At 47.3% G+C, this 20177-nt stretch overlaps 1 protein-coding gene across 1 annotated transcript; it reads right to left on the bottom strand.

The window, feature by feature from the left end:
• Window positions 1-2839: 2839 nt before the first annotated feature.
• On the bottom strand, window positions 2840-19416 carry LOC142023989 (alpha-1-acid glycoprotein 1-like). Its single transcript, XM_075015525.1, has 6 exons — window positions 19303-19416; window positions 13883-14025; window positions 11220-11293; window positions 9548-9658; window positions 6295-6398; window positions 2840-3404 (listed from the first exon to the last, which is right to left on the bottom strand). The coding sequence occupies exons 1-6, from the start codon at window positions 19414-19416 to the stop codon at window positions 3282-3284; spliced, it is 669 nt and encodes a 222-aa protein (XP_074871626.1). The 3' UTR covers window positions 2840-3281.
• Between the last annotated feature and the right edge of the window lie 761 nt (window positions 19417-20177).

Genomic DNA, 20177 nt, shown 5'->3' with positions numbered 1-20177 from the left:
CTGTTTTACACTAGTCCCCTAAGGACCACAGTGGCTCCCTGATATTGAAGGAATTTCTATTTGTCTGTAAAACCTTGTTAGGTAAGAAACTGCTGGAGATTCAGTCAGCAGAGGCACTTGACTTAGCAATCCATGGACTGGATCCCCCTAAATCAGTGGAGAGCAACCTGTGACCCATTGCAGTTCTACCTGCAGCCTGTGCACCCCCTGTCTGTTTCCCTCTCTGACACTGGAGCCCCAGATTTCCTATTCTTCCCCCTCCCTCCCAGCACTTTTATAGCACCACCAAGCTGCTGAGTTGCCCTTCATCCCTGCTCCTCCTGTTCCCAGAGCTGCAATGCCACAAATCAGCTGTTAGCACTTTGCCTACCTCTGCCAATCGTGTGGCCCACTGAGAGGAAGGAGGGCCCTCATTCAGCCCGCTCCCTTGTCTTGGTTGCCTCTCGCTGTCCTAAAGGCTGGTGGCAGGGCGTTGTCCATGGAGGGCGTTACCAAGTTAACGGGCCCTCTTATCTTGGGCCCTCGGAGTCTGAGCTTTGGGGGCTTGGTACTAAGCTGGCCTGTCACAGTTTGGTAGAAGTCTGTTTTTATTTGTGGTGCTTCTGGTCCCTGAGCTCATGAGGGGCACACCCCTGAGATTAGACACCTCTACAGTTTCATTTCACTATAGGTGACACTAGCGGTTCCTATTCTCTCCTCTACTGAGGGAAATGAAGGAGCAAAAGGGTTTGAAATTGCAGTGCTTGCTAAGTGCCCACCACCTCGAACTAGGAGCGATTGGCTCCGGGGGAAAAGGGTTTTACTTTCAGCTTCACCACTTCCTTGTGTTTCTTACGATCTGTTTCATCCTGAAGAGGGGGAAGATTCGTGAGGGGTTTAAACGTTGAACAGGAACATCTGAGCTTTGTCATGAACTGCCCCATGGCGAGTTGCTTAATCTGTACATTTTAGTTTCCCCAAGAACGATAAAAATTCTCCACCTCAGAGGGCTGCCACGTTGCATTAAAGAGCTGACGTGAGGTGGCGTTAAGCAGCGTTCCCTGTAAGCTGGGCGCTTGTGCTCAGAAGTTCAAACGCTGCTCAGCTCTTAGGATTCTAATTCCCATCGACAAGTTTTAGAAAAGATTTTCTTCCTAGGAATGGATAACTAATTCTGGTAGCCAAGTTGGTGAACAAGTAAGTTTCAATTTTACTTGTGGCTCACATAGGCTGTTCAGCTAGTTAAAGTAAAATAGAAACGATGCTTTCCCGTGTATTACATTCACTGTACCTTCAAGCATTTACAGTCTTCCCCCGCCTTATGAGGGTAATTCGCTCCTGAAAAACCCCTCTTAGGGCGAATTCTCCAAGTTGAAAATGTAATTACCATTAATTTCAATGTGAAAAAATTGTATGCGTTCCTGAGCCCCAAAATTTACACCCACTTATGCTAAAACAACACCGAATCCCATTAAAATGAACACAATTAGTTCAATAATTAACATTAGTTATAACACAACCTAACAAGGCATTTTCCCTTCATTAATTACTCTATAATGTGGCTGTTTACCTGCTTTTGGGGGGCTGTCCCAAGTGCAGAGACAGGGCTGTGAGGGGAACGGAAATCAAAGAGTGCCTGGGAGGGGGGCGCAAAGCTGGGTAGCTGCCCACGGCTGCAGAAATGGGGCCAGTGCAAGGGGGTGGGCAGGGCAGAGCCGGGCACGGGGAGGCAGCCCAGCCTGAGCGCAGCTTAGGTTAAGTGGAGAGGGGGCAGTGCCAGGGGCTGGCTGGGTGGGGAGCTAGGCAGGCACAGGGGGCCCCCGGCGGGCGATGTGGGCTGCCTCGCTCGTACAGGGCTTTGCAGTGGAGAGGCCTCACAGGCAGCAGCAGGCGAGCCAGGTGCTAAATGGGACAAAACACCACAGGGGGTGAGTGGTGCCCGAGACACAGCTGCGCAGGGTGGGCGGCAGCGGTCCCCTAGTCTCCTGGTGGGGGCAAGCGGCAGCGGCGGGGCCAGGATGGGCTGCGCGCCCAGCATCCATGTCTCGCAGAGCGGCGTGATCTACTGCCGGGACTCGGACGAGTCTACCTCCCCGCACCAGACTGCCGCCCTCTCGCAGGGCATCGCCGCCCCCCTGCACGGCCTCTTCGTCAAGACCGACACGGCCGACTCCATCCCCTCGGTGCTTGTCTACCAGAGCCATCAGCCTTCGCCCGGCCCTGGCCTGAGGCAGAGACCCACACCAGCCACAGCAGTGTCAAGGTAAAGGTGGGGGTGGGTCAAGGTGCCCGGGTCGGCGGCTCCGTGGATGGGTGCTGTCCCCTCCTCTCCCGGCTCTGGAGGTGGGCGCCTGCTGTGGCCAGCTGGGGCAGTGCAGAGAGGTGCGCTGGGCTGGCAGCAGTTGTGGGCAGCCATTGCCTGGAGCCGTGGCCTTTCTCCCACTGCATGGCGGCAGCATCCCACTGAGGCGCGCAAAATCCAAATCAGTCCTCGTGAATGCAAATAAATGCCTCATCAGCCAAAGTAGGGGTATTAAATGAAACCCCTTGCAAAGTCGAATTCTGGTAACCCACATGGGTGTATCTCCAGGTATGACTGTGTTGGTACAAGTATCAGAAGGGTAGCTGTGTTAGTCTGGATCTGTAACAGCAACGAAGGGTCCTGTGGCACCTTACAAGACCAGCATCTGATGAAGTGAGTCTGTGCTGACGAAAGCTCATGCTCAAAACTTTTCTGTTAGTCTGTAAGGTGCCACAGGACCCTTCGTTGCTGTATTGGTACAGCAACTTTCAGAGCATCAGTACAAGAGTGCCCTCTTCTGGCATTCACAAGTCTGAGAGGTACTAACACATTTCCATAGCAGAGAGCTGAAAGTTATCCCATCTGATGCTCTTTAAAGACTAACAAAATAATTTATTCGGTGATGGGTTTAAGTGGGACAGGGTCTGTCCAACAAAAGCTCATTGCCGAATAAATCACTGAAGAGCTAAATTTCTGCTGTTTTGTTTTGTTGGAGTACAGACTAACACAGCGACCTCTCTGTTACCATTTGATGCTGTTCAACCACCAGGTTAAAACTCAGTGTTTTGAGCCGGCAGTGAAGAAACCTCCAAGTTTCACGCTGGTTTGCAAGCATTTGCCCAGCATTTGGAAATCTGGCCTACTAACTGTGTTTATTTGCAAATAACTATGCAAATCAAAAATAACCTTGATCTATCCGGTAAAGCAACTCACCTGATTGATGGTTGCATCAGCAATACACAAAAGAAATAATACGGAAAACTTTCATTTGCTGTAGACTTTAAGTCGGCCGTTGCTGCAGGTGTCCAGCTGTGCTAGGCTCAGAGCTATTGTAGGACTGTAGCTGGAATCTCTGTGCCTGGGGAGTCATTTGTTTGGTTTCTGTCATTTGGCACAGCTCCTTCTGAGAAAAATATGCAGCAAATACCACTGATGTCAGTATGGCAGCAACGGGAGTGAATTCTCCACAGCAACATGATCACTTTCTCCGAGTTTTCACTCAGCAATAAATTGGCCCCCTGAAGGAACTGAGTCACCCTGTTGGGCGCAAGGGGACCTGTATTTATTGTATGTGTTACCTGTGTTTAATACTGTTAAAGTAGCTTTAACCTATCCTACATCATTTCCTGGATTCTGCTGATCTATGGTCACTAAACTTTTTTTTTTCTCCTGGATTTGGCTAGAAATGCAACTTAATACTTCTAAGTCTGTAATAAAAAGTAGGAACTCTATGTAACAACAGTAATCCTGCCCTGTGACCTGTACATTAAGCATGTTGTAAGTGAGGTGAATTAAAAAGGGTGACATTGTTTTTAGAAGCTCAAAAGGTTAGGGAAAATAGTTGTATTCCAAAAGGGGTAGCAAGGGTAAATCCTCTGTCAACTCATTTCTTTAATTATTTTAAAATTGATGCCTCAGATCAGTGCTTCTTAAACTACGTTCTGTGAAACACTGGCATGCAGTGAACAACTCTCAGGTGTGCCATGAGCGCCTCACCCTTTTTTTTGATCTCACACACTGAAGGTGTACGTTTGCTGGTTTTTTTTGGTCGTACAACAATTTTTTCTTTTTTCTTTTTTTTTTTTTTTAAGAATGTCTTCATGGGTGTTCCACATAAATCATATTATTGTTTGGTGTTCTATGGTCTCAAAAAGTTTAAGAAACACTGCCTTGGGTTGAGAATGCAACATTTTAAAACATTTTAAAACCGGTTTTGCTGGTTGCTACTGCTTTGTTCACTTGCATTTGTTTCAACCTGTTCAAGGAAAATCCTGCTGGATGGGAGCTGCCTTGTGACCCTTTGAAGCCTTCTGGTGACCCACTTTTGAGTCCCGCCCCATGAGTTGAAAAACCCTTTTCTAAATTGTTGTGGGGTATAACTCTATGCTGTTAGCGCTTTCCATATTCATACCCAGAGGTGGCTGCATTTTAATCTTGAGTTGTTTTTTGTATGAGTGACGCATAAGTTACTCTGATAGGAATGATAATATGGAAATTTAAGGTATAAAGTGGGTGGGTCTTTGGGTGTATTCTTTTTGTTTTTAAACCTGGACTGAACTCGAGAGGAAGAAGGTGGGGTTTGGGATTACAAGCTTTATAAACCGCACATTTGTCACAGGAAGACTTGTTTTCTGGGGATAAAACTTTCAGAATCACCAAAGTCCCATTTTCAAGAAGTGATTTAGAGACAGGTGTCTCAGTCCCATTGATTTTATAACAGTGTTTAAGTGCTTAAGTGCCCAGGTCCCTTTTGAAAATGAGACTTCGGTGTTTCTGAATGTCATTTTTGGAACTACACATTGCAGTGACTTATGCCTATTTATTCATTTTTTTTTCTATAAAACTCCTTGTGGCAAGGGACAGATCAACTCTTCTGGGGTTCTGGGGCCAGTAGATTTAGTGGGGCCCATAGGCTCTGGACTGGGACTAAAAATGAGGGGTTCAGTTTGAGGGAGAAGACTGCTGGGGAGCGTGATGGGTGTACAGGGTCTGGGAGAAAGGGAGCGTGCAGGAGCCGGGTGGGAGTATATAGCCATAAAGGGGCTGGGCAAGAGTTAGGGTACAGAAGTGGTCTGGGGTGGGGGTTTGTGTCTGGGTGTGAGAGGGGGTGGGGAAGGGAGCCAGGGATTGCAGTGTTTATCGGGTAGCTCAGGGCTGATCTTCCTGGGTTTCATTTTGTGCACGTGGGAACTGATGCTTTCAGGGGTCAAAGTTGACCCCTGAACTCCTCAGGAGAGGCGAGGAGTAAGGAAGGTCAAAGGGAGTACAGTAATCCCTGCGAGCTACATGCATTCGATATGTGCATATCTTGTATTTGCACAATGGGCAGGGGATCCCCCTGTGAAGGGGGAAGAGTGCGGCCCAAGCACTTGGCTCCACCAGCTCAGCCCCAACAGCTGCTGGGGTGTGGGGGGGAGGAGATTCCCCCCCCCCATCAAGTGCTCTGCCAGCTCAGCCCCACAAGCCACTGCTGGGATGGGCGTAGGGAGTCCCCTTGTAAAGGCACATCCCCCTGTTAAAGGGCTGCTGCTGTGCGGGGGTAGGGGGCAGGCAGGGGCACTGGAAGCTGGCTTGGTGCGAAGCCCTGCCCACAGCTGCAGGATCCCTGGATGGGAGGTGGGGGCACCCCCCAGCCCCATGCTGGGAGTGGAGCCCAGCCGGCAGCCCCAGCCATAGGATCCCCAGCTGGGGGGCGGGGCGTGTCCTGTAGCCCTGCGGTTGGGGCACTGAGCCCACCTGGCCACCCCAGCTGTGGGAACTGTAGCTGGTGAGATTGAGGGTCCTCCGCCAACCTGCAGCTGGGAAGTGGCTGGGCTCCCAGCCCAGCCTCTAGCAGCAGCCCCAGATCAGGCTGCCACTTGGTTCCTGCCTCCTCTGTGCTGGTGGGACTTGGGAAACTGACAAGCACCAGTTTCCTGGGTCTGAAAGCAGTGGGGAGATGGGAACCAAGCCTCAGCCTGCTTTCCAGCTCCCCATCACTCTGGGAGCCAGGAAACTGACCAGCCTAGTGGGTTGGTCAGTTTCCTGGCTCCTGTAAGTCCAAAATTTGAGTTACATGCAGGTTGTGAGGAATGCAACCCCCCATAACTCGGGGGTCTACTGTAGTGGGGGTGGATCCTGTCGGCTGCTCCAGCTGAGGCTCCAGCCCCTAAACCCCTTTCATAATCCAGCTCTGCTTGGGGCTGAGACTGTTCCCTTTGTTTCCCTCCCAGCTGTGAGAGTTACGCTATTGTTTCCTGGGACTGGAAATTGGGCAGGGAGGGATGTTTACTGATCCATAACGATAACTTTACCTTCTGCCATGGCGCATAAATTATTTCCTCTTCACAAAGGCCCAGGCAGTTAGCATGGTCTCTGAATTCCTCCATCTGGGCTTCAGTCACGCTTTGATTCCGGGCTGTTTTGAAAAGTGACACGTTGCAGTATTAAATACCAGAGAGCAGTTTAGCAGGTGCTGGACTCATAGAATTGATTTAGACACACTTTCCATGTTCCTTACCTGTCCTCCCTGTTTCTTCCTTCCCTCTGCTGCACTAAACCAAATTGTCCTAGTTAGAGATTCTCCTTTCTGGTCACATCACTTTAGCTATGCTCTGAGTTTTAACACCCACTGGGCATGTATTTCTAACACTCTCGTAAAGTCGCACTTCTTTAGTGGCTGGTTCACAGACGATAACCATATGTTACTGCTGTTCTCTAATGGTGGTGCTTCTTCAGCTCACGTAGTAGAGATTAGGGTTGTGGTGTAGAACATCTGAAGTCTAAACCATGCTGATGATGGCCCTTAGTGTATTTGGAACACTGGCATATATTAATTAGTCAATACATGCCAACCTTGAGTTTCCTGGTTAATAGGGAATGATACTTAATGCTTAACTGCTTCAGTACATCAGAGCTGTGTGGTATATGTTTACTGACAAATGAGTCCTCTGTGGTATATATTTACTGACAAATGGGCTCTCTGAAGTTTTGTGCAGATAAAAGAATGCCTTTTAAATTAAGATAGCTCCATAGAAGTATCAGTTTTTCAAGGCACCTCATAATCCCTTTGTTTAATGTGTGCTTCCCACGGTTAGCCCAGAAGTCTCCATCTGCAGCTTTTCTGTCACTTGCTGAGTGATGAATCAGGAGAAATGAACTTCCAAAGCTACTTAAACCCATCATCAAAGTCTCATTTGAGCTACAGCTGCTGGGGAGACTGAAAGCAGCTCGGAAGTTCATGACTGTTGCTGGCTTGGTGGGTAGAGTTGCCAACTTTCTGAGTGAACAGATCCAAACAACCTTGCTCTGTTCTACTCATTCCACTGACCCCCCTTCCCCACCTTACTCACTCATCTTCACTGGGCTTTCCGACTAGATGTTCAGTCAAAAATGGTGCAGCCGGTCTGAGTGTAGTCCCATTTTTGGAGGTTCAGAGGAGGAAGTGTGGGAAGGAGAACAGCTCCCACTTCTCTCCTCAGCTTGGGCATGCGGCACTGGGACAGTGGGGCTTCTGGCTGTTGTGAAATACTTTAATTGCTGCCCATTCTTCCTTGCCTTGAGGGCCACAGATGCATAACAATGGGCACTTCAGCCTGCTTGCCATGCAGCCTGACCCAGACCTACTGGCTGCGGAAGCCCTGGTGACTTCATTCCTCTTCCATGGAGACAGACTGGCAGCTCATCTGGCCCTTCCCGCTGCAGAGCTCTTCTGAGGGGAAAGGCCAACACTCTCTCCTCCACATTTCTAAAATCTTGGCTCAGTAAATTGCTGGGTTGAATCCCAGCCATGGCCCAGGGCTGCACTGATTCTGGTTGAGTTTTCCCCCTCAGCACCACTCCTCCTTTTTGAGATGCCTTCATCCCTGGCTGGCTCTGAGGAGAAGGGCCTGTTCTCCCATATTCCACCCCGGTCAGGGTGCTTGGCTAGCTCTATGGGTATATTGTAGTTTCTCTTTTACAGTCCAGTGGCTCAAGGAAGGTTGAAGAGGTTGGTTCTTGTGGGCAGACCACAGGTGACATCTGCAGCAGCCAATTCTAGGCCGTGTTTCTTCAAGAAGAAGTGGGTCTGTCCCTCAAAAGCTCATCACCTAATAAATAATTGTGTTAGCTTTTAAAGTGCTACAGGACTGCTTTTTTGTTTTGGTGAGGGAATTTGTCAAAGGCGTTCTGGAAATCTAAGTAGACTATATCCTCTGGATCCTCTTGTCCGCATGTTTATTGACTCCCTTAAAGAACTCTAGTAGATTAGCAAGGTATGATTTTCCTTTACAGAAACCATGCTGACTTCTCCTCAGCAAATTATGTACATGGAGCTAATTAACAGAGTACCAACAGATAGTGGTTTTTTTCTATTTTTTATACCGCTGGTGCACATCTCAGTGCATGTAAAAGTTATTGTGCACGTGGATCGAAAAGATTAGAGGGAACTTTGGAGGTAAGGTCAATATAAGGCTGAGCATGGGATGGAAGATGAAGCATGGAGGGAAAATGTAGGTGGACCAGGAAAGGAAAAGGGAGGAGAGGGAGAGGGATAGCATGGCTTTTCCTCTTATACCAAGCAACAAGATTTGAGGTAACTCCCAGAAACTGCTGAAGTTGGGAAGGCTATTTAAACAGTGAATTTTTGGTTTTAATAGCTGCCTGGGAGGGCTGGGGAAGCTGGCTCTTCACACACGCTTTGCCTCCATCTGTATAGTGGGCATCCTCTCTCCAATTGTTCCATTGCAGTTAATGTTGCTGCCCCACATAGACTGGCACATGCTGAAAGGTGTATATTTTTTTTTTTAGGAACATAACTGAAATTTCCATTGGTCTGGATATTATTAGACAGGCTGGGGGCCCCCGGCTAATTGCAGGGATGAAAAGGGGGCTCAAAGTAAAAGTTTGTTCACCCCTGTTTAGGGAGTTCTTTGACTGTTCTAGAGGCATAAGGCACCCTGGGACAGGTACTGTGACTTCCTTATGTCATTGTTTCTGAGCTGCAAGGATTGAAAAGTTGTACCATGTGGAGTAAAGGTGATCTCATTGGTGTGGGAGAATTGGGGGTGTTTATAAGTTCCAATATTGCCAACCTCAACCGTGGAAAAAACATGTTGCTTAAACTAATGAAATTTTAAACATTGTGGGTTATTTGAATTGACATTCTGGGTTTTGAAACTGTGTGATTCACATTCAGTGTTCCCTGTAAGCTGTGTGCCTGGGCGACTACGCCAGAGGGATTCAGGTGCCACCGAGCTGATTAGCAGAACCCCCCCCACTGCCACTCACAGGGGGCTGCATTAGTTCCTATTTGTGGTGCACAGCCACACATACCTTGGTGCACATCACAAAATTTATTCTGCTCTTGGATGATGATATTTTTCAAGTTTTATTTGCAATGGTGATGGCTACAAACTGCTTAGAAAATGAAAGTTGAGATGTGTTATGTATTGATGAAAAGCACCAACTATTGTGAGATCTTGGAACGCTGAAATTCTGATGTGATTTTATGATACGGGCCGGGGTGATGTTTCTTCACTCTCCCAGTTCACAGTGTCAAGTTATTTTATAATGGGGTTTGCATACCATAAAGATACAATCCTGTATAGTTCTTCTCCTGGTGCATCTGGTATTGAATGAGGAAAATGTCTTCAGAACTGCTGTTCATGAGCTTCCCCACGATGTGTTCGTTCTTGGCTTCAAGAGAGCAGAATTAGGGGTTGAAAAGGAGGCAGTAAGAATATTAAAGTCCACCCAATTCTGTATCATAAGACCTGGTATAAATCTGCAAGAATGGGTACTATTGCATAGCTAGTTTATTGGTTTGAGTGTAGATGAATACGTGTTTTGATGCAGTTTGGTCAGTGATCCAGTTACAAGCGAAAAACTCCCTATCCTGATGTGGCATCTTCTGTAGGGCCCAGTGTAACTCTTAGCAGACTCAGTGCGGTGGGGGAATTTCCCAGTGATTTCAATGCAAGCTGTAATGGGCCTTTACGTATTAGACTTCTTTTAAACAATGACCTTGGATTTGAAGGCACCAAAGGTGCCTGATTCTAGTCCTTACATGGATGTATACAACTGGCTCATGATTCTTGGGTGCATTCAGCTATGGAAGGTTGTACATGGCTCCCGGACTATTATCTTGAACTATTTCACCCTGGGATTCACCCATGAGCTTCAGGGCAAGCTCTGCCTTCCTGCTGAGGAAGAGATGTGTATTACACTGCTCTCTGCTGCTTGGAGCTTGTATTTCTCTCTATGTAAGTGCATGACACGTCTATGCAGGGCCCTCACATGCGTGGGGGTGAGTGGGGAACCTCCTACTTGCAAGAATTGGAATATGAAGATGGGGTCCTGGTGTCTTGAAGCTGCGCCGGCATTACAGCTGGGAAAAGGTACTGTTTTATCTCCCCATGGACTGGACTGGATCCCTCTTCTTTCCATCATTTTTTCAGCCTGGGCTTTGTGTGTGGAAAGTTTGTGCACAGTGTTTATTGCAGTAATTTTGTAATAACATAGAAATGGCTCTACTGATCTGTAGCCTCGTATGGGTTCATTAGTGGCCACTGCCAGTTGCTTGAGAGAACGGTGCAGACTCTCGCCTCACAATGCACCTCATTCTCCAGTGGACAGGAGTTAATTTTTAGAGGCTTTTTTTAAACCCTCCCTTGAATAAATGACATTTTTTTCTCTTTTCCCAGAGTGAGAGACTTCCCAGCTCTCTAGTGAGTGAGGGTAGGTTGGTGGTTTGTCCCCGGAAATGGTTGTTTCATGTGTTCATCATACAGTTTTACAGACTAAGAGGCACTCTGCGAATGAAGCATTCCAAGGGGAAATCTGCCCCTCAGGTTCCCAGTGGGTTCAGACTGAGGCAAAAAAGGTGCAGCTAGGGGAGGCAAGTGCCAGCCTCGCCCACCAAAAGCCCACCCTTTCTGCCTCTGAGGCTCCACCCCTTCTGCAACCTTCCCCATTGCACGGCCAGGGAGACAGGCTGTTGTGCTGCAGCCCCAGGGGCTGGGGAATGTAGGCAATTTTGGAAAAGCGCTGCCTCCCCTGGCCTATATTACCTGCTGCCCATGGTCATCTCATTCCTCTCTGTACTGAGGCTTCAGGTGAACCACTTCTGTGCTGGAAAATGTAAAGCACCCAAGAAAATAATATGTAAGCTCCTGACCCCCTCCCCCGTTCACTTGCCTTTCTCTGCGTTTAGATAACAGTGCCTTTGGGTGCTTCTCTCTTGGCATAGGAGTCTTACCATACTTGATTAGCGTGGCATTGTTGATGGAGACTTCCAAGTAAGTCAAGTTGCTTGATAAACATTTGCCCCCCCTGAAAGGAGAGAGGATACACAGGCTATAACTATCACACAGGTAACCGTGTTGGTCTGTCTCTTCGAGAACAACAAGAAGTCCTGTGGCACCTTATAGATGAACAGATATTCTGGCGCATAAGCTTTCATGGGCAAAGACCCCCTTTGGGTCTTTGCCCACGAAAGCTTATGCTCCAAAATATCTGTTAGTCTGTAAGGTGCCACAGGACTTCTTGTTGTTCTGGAGGATATAACTAGAGAGCTGGGCATAAGGCTTCTATTGTCTTGAGACAACTGGAGGCAATTCTACCACTGGAGTTGGAAGCTACACCTCTTTAAGATTCAAAGGCACCGTTATGAGCTCATTTAGCCTTACTTCCTGTAGAGCACAAGTCAGATTTCTGCCCAGTTACTGTGGCATTGAGCCTGGAAACTTGTCTGACAAAAGCTGACCTTTTAGAAAGGTGTCCAATCTTAACCTGAAGACATCAAATTGATCTGCAACTTCCCTTGATTGATTTGTTCCAGTGGTTAATCACCCGCACTGTTCAACAAAAAGTGGGCCTTATTCCTAATTTAAATTTTTCTGGCTTTGACTTCTGGGCACTGATTCTTTTTATGCCCTTCTCTGATGGATTAAAGATTTCTTTCCTGCCCAGTGTTTCCTGCCCATGAAAATACTTGTGTATATTGATGGGAGCTACACACCTTCACATATCAAATAGTCTCTCTGTGGGTGTTACGTACACTGGTATATTGTGTGGAACACTGGTACACGTATACAGAGTATAAATATGCACAGGATATGTCCAGCTTCTTCCTCTTGCTCTGTCTCCCATGTGAAACATGGGAATTTTGGGATGCACTGATGCCTTCTGTCCACAGCCAGATCAGAGTGCCCAGCCCTGTGCTGAGGTCCTGCCAGGTCCATAATAGAGGCTGATGCTTGGAGAGGAGGGATTCAACTGCAGCAGCTGGCCAGGGCGAGGCAGGGAGAGGGCTGTAATGCATGGCTCATGGTGCAGCCCAAAGCCCATCAGTATGTTTTCACAGTGCAGGGTCTGGAACATACAGCATAAGCCAGCAGTCTTTGTGTCTATGTCTGGGCCATGAATATGGATGCAGGGAACTCAGTGAGATACTGATTAGGTGAGCGAGAGTGACTAGCCTGTCTGCAAGGGTGAGGAGAGAAGTCAGTAAAACCAGGGGAAATGGGGAAAATATCAATACATTCCACAGCTAGAAGGAACCATGGTGATCATCCGGTCTGACTTGCTGTGTAACACAGACCACATAACGTCTCTCAGATGGGAAGCTGGGGCCGAATTAAGTTCTTCTAGCGCTGTTAGTAGGAGGTCCCAGGGACATCCTTAGGGTTTATGGGGTGCAACACAGTACTATTAAACTGGTGCCCCTATGCCAAGTGGCAGCCCAGGTGTGGGGGAGGCAGGGGGAGAAATTATGATTGTTTTTTAGAGATGTGATTTTTCTAGTCTTCAGTATCACACTAATGATACATTTTTAAAGGGGATCTTTAAGTACGGTCCTGTAACCTAACAAAGTAAATTTAGAAATTGCAAGTATGTGCCAGGGGTTGGCAAACACCTGTTACATGGGTTCATTGCCACTTGAAGGGCTCTTTCGCAGGGTCAGTGCTCTGCTAATAGCTCTCATGGCTTTTTCACTTTTAATTCAACTGCACTCACCCCTAGCTACAGGAGCACAACTGGTTCCCAACTTTCTGCTCATAGGGGAAAACTTGTACAAGGGACATTGAATTCCCATTAAAATACAGGTCAAAGTCTCTGGCTGGTTCCTAGTGCTCCTAACACGGCGCAGGAGTGCCAGCATGTGGCACTGCTTTTGAAAGGTAAGTGAACCTTGGACGTGGGGGGGTTAGGGAGGGTTAAAGGCTCGAGGCAGTTTGGGGCCATGGGTGGGAGGGAGGGTTAAAACCTGGTGGTGGGTTGGGTCTGTGAGGCCTGGTGGGGGGGGGTCGGGCTGCGGTGGTTTGGGAGTGTGAGGTGGGGGGTGTTGGAGGGTGTGGCGCTGGCAGGGGGGTTAAGGCTGCAGCGGGTTGGGTCTGCAGGATTGGTGGGGCGTCAGGCTTTGGCAAATTGGAGCTGTGGGGAGGGGGTTAGGCACCTATTGTGGGGGGGAGTTCACTTGTCTAGTGAACAAAGGTAGGTAAGCGTGTCCGTTTTAGCGAGTACTCATAAGTACAGTACTCGTTTAACGAGGGATGAGTGCATATCCTCTCCGTGGGAAACAGAGCCACAGAACAGGCACAGGAAGAGGAGGGTGATGGGGGGCAGTAAGACCCAGTGGTGTCTCAAACTTTTGGGGGCCCTATGCCACTGTGTATTCTGTCTATGGGTAAGGATGGCACTGGGAGGCTCAGCTGGACCTGAACTAGTAAGGGGTGAGAGAGATGCATACAAACCAGTTACACAGACACACTTGGGAAAAAAAATCCCCTGGTTCCCTCTTAGTTCAAGTGATGCTAATTGAAACCTTATGCTGACAAGTCTGTGGACTCAGGGGGGAAATTACGGTGTAAGACCGGACAGTGGGAAGAAACAGAGGCATTGAAGAACAAACAGTCTTACACTGTGACATGCTGGGTAATGAGTAGCTCCTGCTCGTGGCCAGTAGGGTTCACATGAAGATAACCATTATCAATCAGCACCATTTCCAGCAGGTGAAGAGGGAACTGTGAGGCCCCAGCTATGTAGAACCATTTCCCCACCAGCTGCGGAGATGAAGTGGGGAGGGGAGGAGAAGAGAATAAAACACTCTTATGGAGTTCCAAGAGGAAAAACAAATGACCTGTCTTTGCAGTGACAAGTCCTGCTTTAGTGCTGCTTCTTGCCTCCATCAAGTTCCCCCACATTAGCCAAGCGCCCAAAGAGAGAAAGAAGCAGTGCTCTTTAAGGAGGAGGTCCTGGGGGAGGCATTTTTTGTGCACTAGATCAGGGTTTCCCAACCTGTGGGTTGAGACCCAAACATTGGTTGTGATTACTTTTCAAAAGGGTCGGTGGCTGGGCTGGGCATCTTCACAGGTGGCTATTAAGAAACCATTCACACTCCTGAAGTGAACAACAAGCAGTCCTGTGGCACCTTATAGACTGACAGATATTTTGGAGCATAAGCTTTCGTGGGCAAAGACCTGCTTCATCAGATGCATGAGTGGGGGGGGGTGGTTTCAGAGGGGTATTTAAATAATGGGGTCCCAGTAAAAGGGAGGGCCAGAGCTGACAAGGTCTATTCAGAGAGGGTGGAAAAGGCCCATTATCAGTAGTATGTATGAAAAGAGGAAAAAACAAGTCAGGTAAGATGGGGAGGAGGGGGGTGGATATGGCCCATTGTCAGTCTAATGTGGAGATGTTAACACCTAGGGCAGAGAAGCTGCCTTTGTAAGCTGCAAGCTTGTAGCCAGACATGAATCCCACATTTGGCCTTTTCTTCCGCTCCCCCACCACTGGGAGAGAGAGAGAGAGAAATAAGCAGGGGAGACAGGCAGCCTTTGATGTACTGGGAACGCAGGTGTGCTGTCTCGCCCAGCCGCTCTACTATACACAAAAACCAGACAGTGAATGGGCTAGCTAATGGCCGCCCTTCTGGCTGATCTCGGTAATTGACACACCTTGATCACTTCCCCAGCCTTGATCATTTCCCCAGGAAGAATCGGGGAACCCCGCCCATCACCTCCAAAGGTGCCCAATTGTCCATAATTCACAGGTGCGAATTGAGCCTTGCACCTTCCCTGGGAAACCTGGGGTTCAAAACATTCCTCCCAATTGGCCACTTAAGACCAGGAAGAAGCGTATGTGACAAAAGCAGTATAAAGGGGCTTGGCAGACCACCCCCCACCTTTGAGTTTCAATCACCTACACCTGCTGGCCAGGTCTGGAATTAACTCCTGGGACTGGGGACGCTAGTTTTGTATCTACTTCTTCCCGAGGGATTGAGAGAATCTGGGTCACACTGGATCTAGGAGGCAGGGGTAAGAATTACACCTGTATTAAACTTCTTTCCTATAGGAATTGAGGGAAAGACTCTGGTTCCACCAGGTCTAAGAGGCAGGGGTGAAAATCACACCTGCAACTTGCCTTTCTTGTGTATGCATTAATTGTCTTAGTTTAAGCTGGCTAGTTTGTCTAAAACTTTTCTTAAGTTAAATTGTGTTGTTTCCCCTTTAAAAACCGCGGGTACTAGCTGTTTTGGGCTATAAACTGCTAAAAACCATTAGCCTGTCACTCAAACTGTGGGAAGCCCTTACCTTATCTTTAAAACGCGTTTACCCCTTTGATCGATTAGAACACTGCGATCCTCCACTATCTTTTACATAGAACTGTAGAAAATTATTATCTTGCCTATCAAACCACAGGGGGACCGTACCTTACCTTAATTGGCAAGCTGCGGTCAGCAATTACCTTCTGTAAACGTTCGTAACCACAAGAAAAATCATTATCCTGTCACTCACTCGGTGGCCATCTTGGTTTCATTCATAAATTGAGCGGTCAGTTTAAAACCCCTTTTACACGCGGCAGCCGCTTCTGTTGTAAAATCGCTGCCAGCAGTTTCCTATTAACTGTCAGTAAAGTTATGAACAAAAATTCACAATTGTGGTACTTTGATCACTTGTCTTAGTTATATTGTTTCCATCTTTGTATAAATAAAAAGTAACTGTTAAAACCTCTCTAAGTGTAATTTTCCTCTTGCTGCTGTACCCGAACTAAACACAAACCAAAGAACCCAGCCTGCCCTGGCTGCTTAGCGTAGCTGCTGGTGTGGCATCACCCCCTTTGCCCCACCGGACCCTTAGCTGGCACCTGGGCATCGGCTCACAGAGCTGTAGTAAGTACAGGCCTAGTATGAGGCCTTAGACCTGAACCAAAGTAATGGTCAAAACTTTGCTAACAGAAAGCAAAGTGCAGCTGTGAGCTGAAGGAATGCATTGCTCACAGAAGTTGGCAAAAAGAGGGTTGATGTTGCATAAATGTATCTACCTAGCATATTGAAATAGGAACATGGTACCAGAACACCTGACCCTGGAACATTCCACAGATAAGAAAGAGCAGGCTGATCCATCCCAATGACAGGGGCAGAAGGGTAATAGGATGGATAGAGTCGTTTTGTTCAAACCATCATGTACATGGTGAGAGGCGGCACCTGATTACGTAGAAGGGTGTACCTCAATACGTCAGGAGTGATGTGTAAGTTGTTTGTACCTGTGCATAAGAATGTACTCCTGGGGCGTGGTCTGGGTCCGGCCGAGGGGGCAGTGGAAAGTCCCGCCACTGACTGAGCCGAGTCCATTGACCGTGGGTGCATATTTGTAGTATGCCCTGACTTAGACTAAGAAATCTACAGGGAACTACTATTGTATCCAATACGGCAATAAACCTGGCCGACGTGCCTTCGCACCTTACTAGACTCTGTGGTCATTGGGGGTTCTCTTCGAGTCTGCTGTGTCAGCTATCTGCAGAGCTGGGGCAGCACACAGAGGGAACACACGCACGCAGCCGAGTGATACATTGGAGAGAGCAGAGCACCACGCTGGTGGCAACTCTGACGACACTTCCAGTCTCTGTTTAATCTTTGGTTAATGGTGTCAAATTTGCAAATGAATTTCAGCTCAGAGATTTCTCTCTCCATTTGATTTTTGAAATTTCTTTGTTTTAGGACTGTTACTTTTAAATCTGTTACTCAGTGTCCAGGGAGATTGAAGTGCGCTTCCACAGGTTTCTGTACATTACCATTCCTGATGTCTGATTTATGTCCATTTATTCTTTTATGTACAGACTGTTCAGTTTGGCCAATGTAAATTGCAGTGGGGCATTGCTGGCACATGATGGCATATATTATATCAGTAGATGTGCAGGTAAAGGAGCCCCTGATGGTGTGGTTGATGTTAGGTCATGTGATGATATCACTGGTGTAGCAGAGTTGGCAGTGAGGTTTATTGCAGGGATTGGTTCCAAGCTTAGAGTTACTGTTTTGTGATCTACAGTGGCTGGTGAGGATGTGTTTAAGGTTGGCAGGCTGTCTGTAGGTGAGGACAGGCCTGCCTCCCAGAGTCTGTGAGGGTGTGTCCACATGGGCACAAGTCTTCACCACAGCCATGCTAATGGCCATTTTGAAGATTACTAATGTGGCGCCTCATTAGCATTAGGACGCTTCCAGCTGCGGCATTTCGAAAGCGCGTGGCTTGGCGTGGCTACACGGGGGTCCTTTTTGAAAAGACCCCGCTCCTTTCGAAATCCCCTTAAACTGCAGCAGGGGAGGTTTAGGTTGGACATTTGGAAAAAGTTCCTGACTGTCAGGGTGGTCAAACAGTGGAATAAATTGCCAAGGGAGGTTGTGGAATCTCCATCGCTGGAGATATTGAAGAACAGGCTAGATAGGTGTCTATCAGGGATGGTTTAGACAGTACATGGCCCTCCCATTGGGGCAGGGGGGCTGGACTCGATGGCCTCTTGAGGTTCCTTCCAGTCCTAGTGTTCTATGATTCTATGAATACATGTGAACCTGTCAGTGAGCATTTCAATCTAGCAGGTTGTAGCATTCAAAACTTGAAAGCCCGAATTCTAAAACAGAGACTCTAACACCAGATTACAAAGGGTGACCCCTGAATTGGAGCTCATTCTCCAGTTTGACACTGTACTCCTCGGACTCAACAAAGATCTCACTTACCTTACGCATTATAAGGACAGTTTCCCCAAATTTGATATTCGTAGTGATCCCAGGCAGCCCCCTTAACTTCATAGAAACTGGTTTTCTCCCCACTCCTTCTGTCCTATCTAGCTGATTCTTCAGTTTTTATTTCATTTTTTTCTATCTTTCTGTTAAATGAAAACTGAGAGGAAGAGAATTTATCAGAATTTTCCAGTTCTGAAGAAGTGGTCTCCCCCATGAAAGCTCAACACCTAACAGCTATATTGTTAGTCTTTAAAGTGCTCCAGGACTGCTTTTTTGTTTATATTTATATTTTTTATATATATATATATATATATATATATATATATATATATTATAGTACATTAATATAACGTGAGTTGGTAGATACTGTTACAGGCGTGCTCCCTCTCAGGGGGTGTCCTCTTTACTGAAAGTTCAAATATGGTAACCCATCATTGCGACATACCCTCCTAGGGGAGTTTGGTGGTGGGGAAAAGAGAACGGGGCTGTTGCAAACTACAGTGGGGCTGAAAATGTTTAAGAATATATCAAAACATTTATGTAAAAACAAGAAGTAGTCCTGTGGCCTCTTATAGACTAACAGGTGTTTTTGGAGCATAAACTTTTGTGGGCAAAGATGAGTGGATCTGACAAAGTGGGTCTTCGCCCATGAAAGCGTGCGCTCCAGTAAATCTGTTAGTCTATAAGGTGCCACAGGACTTGTTGTTTTGTGGATACAGACCAACATGGCTACCCCTCTAAAACATATATGGATTCTTTCCCATTTTCCATAAAGTCTACTACTAGCCAATATTTACTAGTTATACAGTAACACAATACAGTACTTAAGTTCTTGCAGTAATGGGATCCTTTGGGAGCAAATACACTTCATTAACAGTATTTGCTAGGTAGGGAAATAACCCCCATGTGTTACAAATAGGGAAACTGAGACATATAAGATGCACAGGTAGTTTGTTGCAAAGTCAAGAAGAGTATCAAGGTTTCCTGGTTGCTAATCTTGTATTTTAACCTTTTTTTCCTGGGTTTTACGAAAACCAGAGGCTGTGATAGGGTGAACCTTGGCTCAACTGGAACTTCTAGTTCTGTGTCATTGCCCTAACACATGGTGGATCTGGCTTCTGTCCAAAGCTCAGTAGGGCAGTGAACCAGCACCTGGGTGGCATTTGAGGGGTACTCTGAGGTAACCTTTGGGTGCTTCACCCTGTAACATAAGACCCACATATCTTAGTGGACAGTCCCTACTGCCTGATTACTACCTGGTCGTTGGATGGAATCAGAGTGTGATCCCCAGAAGAAGCAAAACCCTTTGCAGGGCTTTTCTTACCTTGGATGCTGTAGCGTTATCTGGGATTTGTGGACGTAGGAGTTCACAATGCAGGGGCATAGCACAGAAGAGATGTGCTAGGCTGAGCACTATAGCTGCACAGACTAGCATCATGGCTTTCTATTCAAGGGAGAGGAGAGAAACAAGACGAATCCCTCTGACTGAAATGTTGCCGCTTGGGAATTTGTGTATAGATTTTTATGCAACTGTTCAGCTGTGTCAGGGCAAATCTGCTTGGTGCATGTAGCAGAGAGTGCTGGCACGGTATTTGTACAGGGATGAAGCAATGAGATTCCTTTCCAGGAAATCTTCCAGATAAAAGCTCAATCATTTGCCCTGAATTCAGAGCTTTAACTTGGCCTGAGCAATGGTTTTCAGCTAATGCATATGATGTGCTACTTAGCAGTGAGTCTCTGGGAGGGCTCGAGCTGCTGCAAAAAGGCCTTCAATCTTATGCAAGAGTGAGTGGGCCCCATTATGTGCACAGAGGCTGTGAAAGGGTGAACCCTGGCTCCATTGGAACTTTTAGTTCTGTGTCATTGCCCTCACACATGGTGGACCTGGCTTCCATCCAAAGCTCAGTAGGGCAGTGAACCAGCACCTGGGTGGCATTTTTCTTTTACCTTTTGCATATTCCCTTCCTGCAGGATTCTTTTAATCTATAACCTTCCCAACCACGGTCTCCTTCCTCACATTGCTAGTGGATTTCAGTGGGAGTGAAACACACACACGAGGGGATGAGGCCATGGGATAATACCAACCCAACCAGTTCAAAGCTTCAGTATGCAAAAACTAAACACGTTATAAACTGAGAGTTTCTATACTGGCTCATCCCCCACTTTTTCCCTTCTATGAAATCCAGCAGGGGGGTCATT

This window comes from Carettochelys insculpta, chromosome 21, assembly GCF_033958435.1.
Source record: "Carettochelys insculpta isolate YL-2023 chromosome 21, ASM3395843v1, whole genome shotgun sequence".
NCBI classification, from domain to species: Eukaryota; Metazoa; Chordata; order Testudines; family Carettochelyidae; genus Carettochelys; species Carettochelys insculpta.
This window is presented reverse-complemented; position numbering and strand designations above follow the sequence as displayed.

What these genes read in the sequence shown, in the direction of transcription:
- LOC142023989 (XM_075015525.1), bottom strand. Translation starts at nt 19,416, where the DNA reads ATGATGCTAGTCTGTGCAGCTATAGTGCTCAGCCTAGCACATCTCTTC. An exon ending in ATTACCCAGCATGTCACAGT is followed by an intron (nt 11,294 to 13,882) that starts GTAAGACTGTTT and finishes CTCTCCTTTCAG; the next exon opens with GGGGGGCAAATGTTTATCAA. An exon ending in TACAGGATTGTATCTTTATG is followed by an intron (nt 6,399 to 9,547) that starts GTATGCAAACCC and finishes TTTTCAAAACAG; the next exon opens with CCCGGAATCAAAGCGTGACT.